This window comes from Dermacentor andersoni, unplaced genomic scaffold, assembly GCF_023375885.2.
Source record: "Dermacentor andersoni unplaced genomic scaffold, qqDerAnde1_hic_scaffold ctg00000039.1, whole genome shotgun sequence".
Lineage (NCBI taxonomy): Eukaryota > Metazoa > Arthropoda > Arachnida > Ixodida > Ixodidae > Dermacentor > Dermacentor andersoni.
This window is the reverse complement of record NW_027314752.1, coordinates 36,610,698-36,624,702: the sequence shown is the minus strand read 5'-3', so window position 1 is coordinate 36,624,702 and position 14,005 is coordinate 36,610,698. Positions and strand designations below refer to the sequence as shown.

At 46.4% G+C, this 14,005-nt stretch overlaps 1 protein-coding gene across 1 annotated transcript in view; it reads left to right on the top strand.

Annotated features, from left to right (window-relative positions):
• Window positions 1-11,157, top strand: part of LOC126520185 (phospholipid scramblase 2-like) — a 75,632-nt gene extending 64,475 nt beyond the window's left edge. Inside the window, exon 3 of the mRNA XM_072285710.1 lies at window positions 10,907-11,157. Within this exon, the coding sequence (XP_072141811.1) occupies window positions 10,907-11,157 (251 nt within the window). The remainder of the gene's footprint in view (window positions 1-10,906) is intronic.
• The last annotated feature ends 2,848 nt before the right edge of the window (window positions 11,158-14,005 follow it).

Below are 14,005 nucleotides of genomic sequence, written 5' to 3'. Positions count from 1 at the left end.
GTCAGTTTTGGTGGAGCCCCATGTTTGATGCTTGGCTTTAAAGTCTCCCCACACTAGAATGGGAAGGCCTCCTGCTTGTGCCTGCACCTTTCCGAGCCATTGGTAGGAGTCATTCCAGTGCTTGCCCATTAAAGGTCTGTAGTACGTGGGGACTGCCGGTGGCCATGTGGTCATAGCTTTACTGCCACAATTTCTCTGAAATCATTACACAAATCTAGTGTTTGTATTTCGGCTGCGCTGAAATCGTGTGTAACTAAAAGAGCAGCTTCACTTTGCGCTTGTTGGTTTCCTTTGCTCTGGTGTAGTTTCGTAGCCTTCTGAAAGGTTCGGTAACCTGGAAAAGTGCATGGTCCCCTTGACTCCTGTAGAAGCACGACAAGGGGTTTGAATTTTTTAATTTGTGGTCTTTGTTTGGATCCATCCTGCGCAAAACTTCGACAGTTCTATTGAATGCATATAGGCCATGCCGTCATCTTTCCTTGCTGGCATGCGCCTTTTAGGTTCATCATATTGCTTCTGAATATTTCTCTCAATTTCAGTGAATGTCGCCTGCACCTGAGTTTGTATTGCATTTCTTACCGTCTGAAACTCCTCGCGTAGGTTCTTTACGAGGCGCTGGGTATCAGTGTATCTTTCCTGCCTTTGAATGCTCAGCATCTGCGCATACGCCATCTTGCGCTGTTAGTGGTTTTGACACTGACTTTGCCTGGTTTTGCTGAGTGTCTGCAGGTCCTGCGTGTTGCAGATTTCTAGAGTTTGCCGTGATTTTCCGACTAATTTGTCGCCCAACTCGACTGTTGCAACGCGTGCGTTTTTCTCGGTCTGCCGGCGTTTCTGATTCACGTTGCCGTGGCGTTGGCGGTGGTTGCGTATCTTGTTGCTCTGGTGGTAGATGGGCGATTATTTGCTGCAAGCATGCTCTCACCTGTTGATTTCCTTTCTTAGTTGTTTTATTTGTTGCTCATAGTGAGCGAATAGCGTGGGTTGTGTGGACGTTCCCACCAGCACTTTTTTAGACCAGGTCACTGTCCTCTGACCTTCTATGTTCTGCACGACTGTCTTATTGTCTTTCGGTGCATGGCTAGGACATGCTGAGTTTAGTGCTATGTGGCCCTCTGGCTGTTCAATTTCCCGTGAGGTCTTCGCTTTATGTCCTGTGCGTTTCAAAGGTGGTTGTACGTTCATTACAGCTGTTCATACAATCCAAGGCACCACTGTCACGTCCTTCGTGGACACACCACCACTCTCAGTTTTTCCTCTTGATGCTTCTCAAGCTCCGCCTCGGCAGGTAAATCTGCTACTCCATCCGCCTTGCTTCCGCAATAAGCCCTGAACCTACCTCTTCACAGACTCACGTATTGCTGGATTTGCTTACGAAGCACCACTGATCCTTTGACACCAATTCGCCTTTACTCGTAGAGACTGCCGTCGTATCCCACCGCATCGAGACCAATCGCAAAACTATTGCACGCCGTCGTCCCTACCGGGCCTCTTACCAGAACACCGAATCATCGAGTAGAACGCCGCCGACATGCTGGAAAAGAACATCATGCGCCCCTCTACAAGTTCTTGGTCATTACTGGTCGTTTTCATAATCGTCAGCAGCAGCCTATTTGATGTCCACTGCAGGACGAAGGCCTCTGCTTGCGATATCCAATTACACCTGTACTGCGCCAACTGATTCCAACTTGTGCCCGCGAATTTCCTAATTTCATCACCCCACATAGTTTTCTGACATCCTCGACGGCAATTTCCTCCCCTTGACACCAATTTTGTGACTCTAATGGTCCATCGTTTATTCATCCTACGCATCACAGGGCCTGCATAGCTCCATTTGTTCTCTTAATGTCCATCGGTATATCGGTTATGCCCGTTTGCTCTCTGATCCACACTACTCTATTCCTGTCTCTTAGCGTTATGCGAAGCATTTACGCTCCATCGTTCCTTGCGCAGACTTAAACTTGTTCTCGAACGTCTTTTGTCAACCTCCAAGTTTCTGCCCAATATGTTAGCACCGGTTGAATGCATTGATTGCGTGCCTTTCTTTTCAATGGTAGTGGTAAGTTCCAAGTCAGGATCTGGCAATGCCTGCCGTAAGAATTCCATCCCATTTTTCTTTCTCATCAGATTTTCTTCTCATGATCAGGATCTCCTGTGAGTAACTGACCTAGGTACATGCATTCCTTCGCCGACTCACAATCTTGAACCCTTGCTGGGCTATTGGACATTACCTTTGCCTTCCACGTATTATTCTTCAACCTCACTCTTACTCTTTCTATGTTAGGGTTCTCAATTATTTTTTAAAATCCGTCCCTACGGTTGCTGCGCAGGAAAATGACAGGTGCAAACTGAAGGTTACTGAGATATGCACCGTTGATCCTCACTCCTACATCTTCCCAGTTTAATAGCTTCAATAATACTTCCAAGCATGCAGTGAATATCATTGGAGAGATTGCGCCTGCTTGTCTGAGCCTTTTATAGGTATAGCTGCTTTCCTTGTATAGAACCAAGGTTTCTGGGAAATACACAGATTTCCCAAGATGTTCGCGCATGCCTCCCTAATCCTTGCCTGTATGACTGCTGGTATGCCTACTCAATAGAATGCATTTTCATAACATATAAAAGGCATATAGAGAGGTTGATTCTACTATGCAGATATCTCGACTATCTGATTGATCAAACGGATGTGACCTATTGTAGAATATCCCTTCCTGAAGCCCGGCTGTTCTCTTGCTTAATTGAAGACAAGTGTTGCCCTTATTCTATCGAACAATATTTCGTGAATATTTTCTGCGGTCCTGTAAGTAAGCTAATGGGCCTTTATTATTTCAATACTTTAACGTCACACTTTTGTGGGTTAGTATCTTGTTGGTGTGCTTCCAGTTCTCTGGAACTAATCTAGTCCTGAGACATTTTTAAAGAAGGGCAGCATGCTTTTCAAACGTGATAGTTCTTCCATCTTTGCTTACATCGACTGCTTTTCCATCTTTTCCTGCCACTTTCGGCGGTTTCATGTCTTGCAAGAATATTATAATTTTGTCGCTAGTTATGCAGGAAGCCTTTGTATGCTGCTCCATTCCTACCTCGAAATGAGGTAGCGTTGATGCGCTGGGTACTGTACAAGTGAGTATGGAATTCTGCGGCTGTCTTTATTATGTCTTCGAAATTGCTGATGATATTACCCTATTGATATTTCAGTGCATGCATCTTTGCTTGTGCTATGCCGAGTTTTCTTCTCGCTGATTTCAAGCTGCGTACATTTTTGACTGCTTTCTCTGTCTTCCTCGCGTCATAATTTCGAATATCCCTTACTTTCTCGTCTTTGAACAGTTTTGACAGTTCCGAGAATTCTATCTGATCTCTTGGGTTCGGCGCTTCCTTACATTGTCGTTTCTTTATTAGGTCACTTGTTACCTGGGATAGCTTGCCTATTGTTTGCTTAGGTACGTTACCTGCACCTTCAACTGCTGCTTCTGAAGCAGGCTTAGTTAGGGTTTCATTCATTACCTCTGTCACCTTCACGTCTCTGATCAAAAGCTGCACATTTGTTTGCAAGCACCAGCCTGAACTCGGCAGCTTTTACCCTTTCTAAGTATACGTTGGCCAGTTTCTTGAGTAATTTTGCTCTTCATGTCTTCATTTGAGGGAAATCTAGCCCTCACTAACCTATACCCACTGCACACTACCCTACCTAACACTTCTGCATCCTTCACTATGCTGGAACGGCAGAGATTATGAAATCCTTTCGTTTCTATGTATCCATTAGCGCTTTTCCAATTCCTGTTACTACCCTCCCTGAAGAAGGTATTCATTATTTGGAGTTTGTTGCTTTCCGCGAATTCTACCAACATATCTCGTGTAGTGTTCCTGGTATCGATGCCGTGGTTGCCCATTGTTTGTTCTCCAGCCCGCTTTTCCCCCACTTTTGCATTCAAGTCTGCCATGATTACAGTATACTGAGTTTTCACTTTTCTTCCCGCTAGTTCAGCATCTTCTAAACACTGCTCTATTTCTTAATCATCATGGCTGGAAGTTGGATCATATGTTTGTGCTACTTTTATTCTATACCTCATATTTAGCTTTATTAGGGCTACCACCACTCTCTAAATAATGCTCTAAACCTCGTCAGTGTTGCCCGCTAAGTACCTATTCATTAGAAATCCTACCGCGCGTGGTTTCTCAGGTGGAATTCCTCTGCAAGAGAGGACATGGTCGTTGGTCAGCAGTGTATAAGCCTCGCCAGGACTTCTAACCTAACTAAGGAAAATATCCGACGCAATGCCCGATAGTTCCTAAGAGTCCTGTTAAGCTAGCTTCAGTCGAAATGGTTTGCGTTTTGACCGTTGCCATGTTCAATTCTCAGTGGCGGCCTGTCGATGCCCACAGATTCATAGCACGTTCTGCCGCGTCGTAGGTCTGACCGTCGCCTTGGTCATGTGTTTTGCAGCTGCTGAAGACTGAGGGCGATGTGTTATTTGTGGGAGTCATGACGGAGGTAGTGACCGAATACTGCACCAGGGAGGTATATTGCTGTTCTGGTGAGGGAGTGTCTTTTGTTGAGGCGTAGCGGCTCTCGTAGTTTGGTTGCACCTAGGCTTGTATAGTTAACATCACTATCTCTCAGCATTTTTCTTTTTTTTTTCGATGTTAGGCGTCATTCTAAGCCTGGGAATGTAGTGTAAAGGAGGAGTTCAGATGTTGTACTTCTGCTCCATGCCACTTAAGCAGTAAAACCTAAATAAAGAACACACACAATGGATTCGGACTTCTCAACATCGAATCTGAACGTCCGAAATAGGTCAGTCAGTTGACCCTAGAGGCTGCGAGGTCTCCTTAAGGGGCAGAAGCCCAACCCAGAGCAACGTAGGTGCAAAAAAACTAGCTCCGGTTGTCCGTGATCCGTGATCGATTGTAAGCGCGCCACACGTGGCCCCGGTATGCAGCGACGGATTCTGTAGGGACCCCTTATTTAGCGAATTGAGAATTCTATGCTCCCTACTTGCTCGAGAAGACTGTCAACCGATGGGCCCTAGACGCGGCGTGTAAGCTTCCCGGATGGAACGACTTTTTAGAAGAGGTTTAAAAAGCCACCTATGAGCCACATTTTGGACACATCTTTTGGTCGGGCGTAAGGACTATGCGTGCGATTTTTTATCTTTTAAAGAAGGGAAAAGTTATCGAAGCGCTGCCTAGCTCGATAGGTAGGATGGCAATATTCCTTCGGGGTCGCCTTTAACACACGCCTCTGACCGTGGGGGCAGACTGGAGAAAGGGGCGCGAGAAACATATTATACGAGCTTGGAAATTGAGGAAAAACTGCTCCGAACAGCGATCAAGCGCGAACCGAGAAATTTGTTACGTATTTATTACAATGCTAGACAACGAATATTTCTCTTTGTTTGGTACCGTCGCAGGTAGAAAAGTAATTATCAAGTGTAAAGTTTACAAAAGGTACAAAAAGGAGAAGCGGGATAAAAAGGATTAGGTTAACAAAAAGTAATGAAAAATAGAAAGAATACAGCCTTCCGCGATCACGGAGAGACCATGATGCACGTGCGCCTAATGGACGGTAAAAACGGATCGTTATTTTTTTGTATTGATTACCGCGCGCTCAAGATCACTTGCAAGGATGTTTATCCGATGCTACATATCGATACCGCACTTGGTTCTCTTCAAGGGGCCCAATATTTCGCCAGCCTAGATCTTCCTTCTGGCCAGGGGCATATTCTAATGGTGAAGCTGACAAAAAAGGTCACCTTTTCTACTCCTAGTGCGTTTACGAGTTCAACGTAATGCCTTTCGGTTTATGCAATGCTCTACCACGTTTAAAAGTATGATTAAAACTGGTCTTCGCAGATTTCAGTCGAAAATCTGCTTAGGTTATCTGGGCGACATTGTCGTCTTTTAGTCGAGTTTGCCTGAGTGTTTGCACCGTCTCGACGAAGTGCATGCTCACGTGCCTTGCGCATGCTGGTCACGAAATAAACAGTGGCACTTTGCTAGCACAGAGATTAAAGTCCTGGATCATCTTGTAAATGAATACGGCGTTCAGGCTGATCCGAAGGTTTACGCAGTGCTCAACTACCCACGCCCACTTCCTACAAAATGACTGCGTAGCTTCCTCGGTCTCACCCCATACTTCTAAATTTTCATTCGGAACTTCGCCACTATGGCCACGCCCTTCCGTGGACTTCTTGCCACGACCAATTCCTTGTAGTGGTGCAGTCTGTGCGACGCCGGTTTTCCGGAACCTAAGCGCGTCTTGACCTCCCCATCCCTCCTTTGTCTATATGATGGTCAGGCACCCACATAGTGCACACTGATGGTATCGGCCAAGGATTTAGCGCAGTGCTGTTGCAGTGCGACCGTGCTTATCGCAGGAATGTCGTCGTATACGGAAGCTACGTTATCACTTCTGCGGAAAAGAAGAACACAATCACCGAACCGGAGTTCCTGGCTGTTCTATGGTCCCTGTAGGAATTGATCCCATGCATCCACGGTCGGCATTTCACTGCTGTTACCGACAATAAAGTTTTATGTTGCTTATCAACGATCGAAAACTTGCCAGGACGGCATGGCCACTGAATTTTCAGATTCAGATGCTCAGAAGTATATGATTTCGATCTCGATTACAAGTCCGGAAGAAAGCACCAAGCGGCCGACGCACTCTCCTACTGCGCACTACCGTCATATTTCGATCACGTTGTGTCACCTTGTCAACATGGCCACGTGGACGCCATGTTTTCGCTTTTACCTGTTGCTTAACTGACCAAGTTGTCATGCAGCGGCCCTTCTGTGTTTTCAGCTAACCAGTGCACTGATCCTAATTGCGATGATATCATGAATCACGTGAACCACTCAACGATTGACTCAACGCTTCGAAGACAGCCCATATCTTTCAGATTACAGAATGATGGTCTCTACAGCTACAGTTTTCATTCGGAGGACCCTCGATGGGTTCCTGTCGTAAAGTGATCTCTCGGTCCTGAAGTTATCCAGGCTTCACACGATGACCCGACGTCTAGGCACTTGCGTAACTGCAAAACCTGTGAGTTAATACGCAGTCGATTCTTCCGGTCAGGTCTTTGAACCAGCGTAGACGGATATGTCGCAATCGTCCTACCACTGCCCCCACCGGTACGCTACAATACCTTGTCCAGGAGAACCCTTCGCTGTCGTCAGCATTGGCCTTTACGGCACTTTTCCGGCCACTGCCGATGAGAACCCATGGACCATTTCTACGGTGGCTCACTTGACACCGTACACAGAAACTACCTCTGTCCGCTCAGGGAGCTCTTCGGAAGTGGCTCCCTTCTTACTTCAAGCCATCTACTTAAGCTGTGGAGCCGCTCGCTCCCTTTTGAGCGACCACAGCGAGGCATTTCTCTGAAAAACGCTTGTTGAAGTTCTCCGAGCTTGCAACAACGTGGACAAGACGATGTCCGGCTACCAATCCGAAACCAATGGGTGACAGATTGTATAATTCACACGCGCAGTGGTATGCTGCCCATGTATGTCCAATCTGACCATCGTAAGTGGGATGTCATTCCCGCCTTTGTAACATTTGCCTACACCAACACTGTCCATCGTACCATAGGCTACTCTCCGTCTTTCCTGGTATACGGCCGACATTGAAACTCTGCCCTCGACGTTTTCTTTTCTTTTTTTGGTCATGTCAAGACTTTACACCATTCATTTGTGACCAGTTTGTGTCTCGTCTTACCTAATGCCGCAACCGTGTTCACATAAACACCGAGGCTAGAACACATAACACCGAGCACATAAACACAAACACATAAACACCGAGCCAAGAACACAGCAAGAGTCCTTATGGTGCCACCCACCATGTAGTTTCTACCGCCCTGGGGATGATGTACTGCTTTGGACTCCTGTGCGAATGCCTGGTTTATGTGAAAAGCTTCAATCTTGTTACATCGGCCACTACAAAATCGCAGAGCAGAGCTCCTCAGTGAGCTACAGCCTTACGCCTGTTGAAGCATTGACTCAGCGATGCTTCCACGGGACAAAAATCATGCATGTTTCGTGCCTCAAGTCATTTCATCGATGTTCTATGCTACCTTAATTTGCGGCCACGCTGGCTGCTTTCGTTCATGGGGAATTAGTGTCAGCATTTATTTATGAACGTCATCTTCCGCATTTGCATATAACCAGCATGGTCGTTTCGCATCTTAATATTGGGCTCAATAAAATCATCGAGTAAAACCATTGCTTATCAATACTTTGCTGGAGGTTTGTGACTGCCGTTTTCACCACGGAGCTCGGCAATGGTCGCTACATCCAGTTCGTATCAACGTCTCCCGGAGAAGACACACCACCAGCGTCGGCTACGACTCCGCGTGCTCCAGTCGTGACGCATTCCTACGCTCGTAACACAGGTCTGTTTTTCTGCTTTCACGTCAAAGAGGGGATCAAGATTTATGAACACGATAGCACTAACAACAGCTGGAATCCAACAATCATGCTCGCTAACGTTCTTCTTTTTTTTGCCCAAGCGGCACCCAACGCTTGTGGCACCGAACACCCGAAGACGAATTATCAAGCAGGGGCACTGCTAACTTCACGAACTGTTCGGCTACCCCTTCGGCCGCACAGTTACAGCAAAAAAAGGCACTTATGACGCGTGCCCAGAGACCCACATTTCATACATACAAGACGTGTGGGCTCTTTGACGCAAAGCTAACAAGATGCCTGAAACAAAAACGTGGCACAATTTTTTAAAGGGTAGCGCTGATTACGTCTTCAACTTGCTCAATTTCGGCAACGTTTTTACTACTGATGCCATTATCAAAGATTGTCGCTGCCTTGAACAAGCTAAGCGCCGACGTATCCCATCCCACATCGTGCGACGGCCAAATAACGTTGCCACCGCTGCCACATCGACTTGTGGAGACCATCCCTTCCACACAATCCCATGTGACAACGCAACTCACGTCGTTCGCCATGAGCTCGAGACCACGTACTGATGTCATATACGAAATCGTTCCAGCCAGCCTTGAAACATCCTCCGCTCCGACCACTAGTGATATAGCACATGTTGCCAGGCGCAAGCCCTACAGCTCTTTGCTTGGCCCCAAGATCTAAAGGAAGTGGAACGCTGTTTTTGCCACCAAGGTGTATCTTGCTATACAAGAGGTGTGAAAGCGAGCGGCGATACCCGATATTCTAATTAAAACTAAGAGAATAAAATGAACCTGGGCTGACCATGTAATGTGTAGGATGGGTAACCGGTGAACGATTCCAGTTACAGAATGAGTGCCAAAAGAAGAGAAGTGCAGTCGAGGATTGCAGAAAACTAGGTGGGATGATGAAATAAGCATCTTTGCAGGTGCAAGCTGGAATCAGTTGGCGCAGGACAGTGGTGATTGGGATCGCATGGAAAGGGCTTCGTTCTGCTGCCGACAGCGGAACGGCTGATGATGCTGATGATGTTGGTGACTACGGGTGCTTAAGAGACTGGTGCAAATGAAGACGAAGATGGGCATCTCGGCTTCACACCAGCTCGCTTGCATCTTGGCGTCTGCCTGCGCTGCTCTTGTATATAGCAATTTGTTCCTTTGTGTCAGTCTAAACATAACAATATGTTGATTCGATCACTGACAGTATTACTCTTTGGGACCTTATATACTATTTTTGATTCTTGGGCGCGACCATGTATGGTTATTCAATGAAAAATTCCCCAGTGTTGTGCAAATAGACGTCGAATAACATGGCCGTTGAACATTGAACGCATTCGTAAAACAATTTCCATCCATACGAAAGGACTGTATAGTAACGTGAATTCGGTTGTCACATACACAAAACGGCAGTGTTAGCAGCCCAATGCGTTGGCACTCAAAACGCTTCCGTAAAATAGTGAATACTGCAGCTCAACCGAAAGTTGGGCAAGTTCATTCGGGATCATACTGTGGCTTGTGCGTAGGTTGTCGTCCAAGGTGGTCGGTATGTTTTTTTACAGCCAACAGCACAAGTCCACATTGGCGTGTGTTATAGCCGTGCACAACTTTCTGTGGCAATAAAGGGAAAGCTACGAGGGCGGAGTTTCTGCACATGTGTTACTGGGTCAAGCAGTCAGGCCACTGCCAGACTACTAGCATATGCTCAATCGAGGCAGCATTCTATACATGCGAGGGTTCCGCGTTTACTAACACCGCGGGAGAGAAAAGCCTCAAAAGTGGTAAACGTCAACACTCGGTGGTGTGTTTCCTCTTACTTAGGCTTTGTAAAAAATTTCTTTGTGTTGTATTCCCCACCTTAAATTAACGGGGATGATAAGGCAGGGCTGCTTTCTCAAGCGCTCTCCCTGGTTCGAGCTTCGCCTCCGCAGCCTTCGCTACATTGCCACAGGAAGTTCTCAAGGAAGATCCCATGTAAGAACTGACAAATGAATTTATCTGCAAGCTGTGAAAAGTAAAAAAAAAATAACCCTGAGCACGATGAAAGAGGCGAGCACACTCGTCAATCGTCGAAAATCGGATGTGCGAAATCTGAAGCGTCCGTTATTTATACACAGCGCGAAGAACCTTTCTGCGTAGTCACTGGCATTCACACAATTTCCAGAATGTACACCACCATTGGCATTGTGCATGTAATATGATTAGAGGATGCTCCTCTACAAGATAGGCAACAAATAGAACCAGCAATAGCAATCGGGAATATGTTGCGACACACCAGGGTGAGCCTTGCGCTGAGCGATAACTTCGACATTTGTTAACTGGGGAAAGACCCCCTATTACTGGAAAAGATAAGAACACGTCTCATATAGTCTATACTTTGCGCTTTTAATTTCTGAGTTAGTGCAGTAATTACATTCCTAAGAGAGCTGACCGGACAAATGTTCGCAGAGCCTAAGACTACACACTTGCGTTCATATGTTTAATTTGCGCAGTAATCTTCGGAGTCGACCTGCCTAACAAGTACATCGTGAAGAACACCATGGGACAGTTCGTGTTCAAGGCGACAGAGAGGTGCGTGTCTTCGGCCAGCAGGTTCGGCTCCCAGCGGCCCTTCACGATGGGGCTATTCGACTACCGCAACGACAAAGTGTTGCTGCTTGACCGACCACTTCGCTGTGACTGCCGCCTCTGTTGCTGTTGCCTCCAGGCACGTACATATTCGTCAATGTATGGTAAAACTTGAGTGGTTCGGTCGCAGATATTGCGCATACTGCTTTCCAAAAGGTGGGAGCTTTGGACCTTTCTGTCACATCCTTACAATGCCATCTCGAGCTCTCTGCGCGTCGCAAATATACCCACTCGATTGCTGCAATAATCGGTGATCCCCGCAAAAGCATTGCAGAAACTGCAGGGCTTGACTTCGTACTACCGTGAGAGCAGTGGGGAAGTAGGTAGAGTGATAGAGCGGAGGCAGGGAGAGGAGGCAGAGAAGGGGTAAATACGACCACGTCCCAAAACGAGTAAAGAGGAGCCTTGGTCCTCTTCACTCGCAGCACATACACATGAGGGAATGTGGGAGAGGCAAAACACAAGGTAACACCTCCACCCCCCCGCCGCCAAAGCAAGAAAACGCTACTACTAGACACGACAGCTGTTTCAAAAAAGCCGCGCAAATTTTGGCTCAAGGTACGGTAAGTTTAGGTGTTTTCAGACGCAGCTGCACGCAGGCCGGGCAGACGCAAAGCCGCATTAAAGCACCGTAGCGTTTAGGCCACACACAGCAGTGACAGCACTTCAAATCAACACTTATTAGCCAGACACGGTAGCATTGCGGCTATTGCGTGGTGGACGTTGCAGATTTGATCACGGTAACAGCAGCCGAATTTCGATTTGAGCGAAATACAGAAGAGTTCCTGCACTTAGAGTTAGTTGCACGTTAAGGAACCCCGGGGGGTCGAAATTACTCCGTGGAGTCCACTACTACAGCGGACTTCCCCCAAACACGCACAACAAAAAGATGTTCGAGCAGCTAAGTATCACCTTTGTCTTTCAGTCACGACAGCACTCTGACATGGCTTGAAATGGCCAAGAGCGTCGTACTTCCGTTAGCGTAGTTTCGCTGCTGACGATTGCGCCTGTAGTGATCGCGGTCTTTCTAACACAAAATGCGCCCCTATATTCAAGTCAGATAATTGAAATTGTCAAGTTCAACTTTTAGCTGCCATTCTTCAGGAGAGATTGCTATCTACGTCCCATGAAACGAAGTCGCCTTTTACGATACCCATTTAGGTTTTCGACTCCTCTTCGCGAATCACTAAAATGCAAAGAGAATGCGCGTAAAAGAGCGACGAGCGGATGTGGAAAATCAAAAGCTCGATTCCAATAAAGAGTATCGATATTTTTGTAAAACGTTCTATGACCATGATCGGAATAACTGCATTAGTACCGCCGAAAACGATTGTTCTAAAAAAAAGCAGACATTTATGGAAATATGTGCGACTGAGGGCAGCCCCAAGTAAAACATATGTTATCTCTCAGTTGAGAAGCTATCGTGAAACTACCGAGAACGTCTCACATGCGTTTTCGGCAGGGTTGGTTGGCCCACTTCGTTCCTGAGTGTTAATGCGCCAAGCACTGTGCCTGTTAGCGAGGGCCTTAACACCAAAAGCATTCGCATCGCCAGACCGTCGCTGTCATGAGACCCTCATGGATTCCTGCTTTAATCAAATCACTCAGGAATGCTTACTACAATCCTAACTTTCATGTACAACCCCTGCGTCGATACACGAACAGTTCATTCCCGTCCACAAATCTCGCTCCAGAACAGACGTACAAGACTACAGACCGTTGTATCGCCTACGCTAAACGTGCAAAATCTGTCTGTTTGTCCTGTACACAATTGCATCCAGCGTACTGAACAGTCCAATATCTAATTAACATGGGTTTATGCTGAGCCGTCCAGGAACAACCCGTCAGGTTTACAGCCTACGCATTGCAACCAGTCGAGAACAACATCCAACTTCTCATCCCCTTACTCTTACAACTCTGCGAAACAGATGTTTCTGCATCTTTAATACATTTGCATGGGGACTGCCTCTCAGACCGAATATGATATGCCACTTCAAACGGACAGTCACCAAGCACGTACATAGCTACCAGTAGTGTGCCACAGGGCTCGGTCCTTGGAGCACTTTTCTTCTGTCTCTTTGTAAATGATATATCGAGAGTCATAAAGATTTTTTTTTGCTTTTGCGGGTGATAAAGATTTTTTTAAAATTGGGAGCCTTTGTTTTTGCACTTGAACAAGAAACACCCGCTTTTGCTATTGGTGCGTGCAAAGCATACTAGTGCTAAACGGCCAAAACCCATATTATGTCCTATACAAGGAAGAAAGATGAGTTTCGTTTCCCTTACCACCTGGCCAAAGCCACACTCTTTCTTGAATGGAAAGTTACTGATATTAGAATCATCTTTGATTTCAGCCTCGCATTCTCACTCCACACAGGATGTATCCCTTAGCGCTCTCTGGGTGTAGCAAGTAGAATCCTGAGGGAGTTCAGAAATGCAGCTGTATTTCTTAACCTGTACACCTCCCTCTGCCGACCTCTGCTGGAAGATACAGCTGTCGTTTGGGCGAGCACTTGATGGTGTAAGGAAAATTAAGCAGACAAGAGTTGAAATAAAATGTCTGTACGTTCATACCGGCGCCCAGGCAGGCCGGCCCTGAACACCAACCTCGCTCTCAGTTCTGCCTTGGTTTAGAAGACTTGGACTACAGGGGCACGAAATCTTATTTGGTTATTCAAGCTTGTAAATAGTCTCATTGACTGCTCAAAAATATTGGATAATGCTAGCATCCAAATTTCGCGTTAAACCAGTAGGACATCTTAATCTGTTCAAGTGTCTATTTCCCGCGCCTCAAAGAATCCCTTGACCAGCTTGTTCCATAACTGCAGCAAACACCCGCAGGGAATTGACACATTTAACAGATATTTGGTCTAGTTGCTAAGCAGCACTCAAATCCATTTTATGACCTACTCCTGCAAATGACACTGTTTATTTTGCATGTTATGTGGTGGACCCTTGGTGTA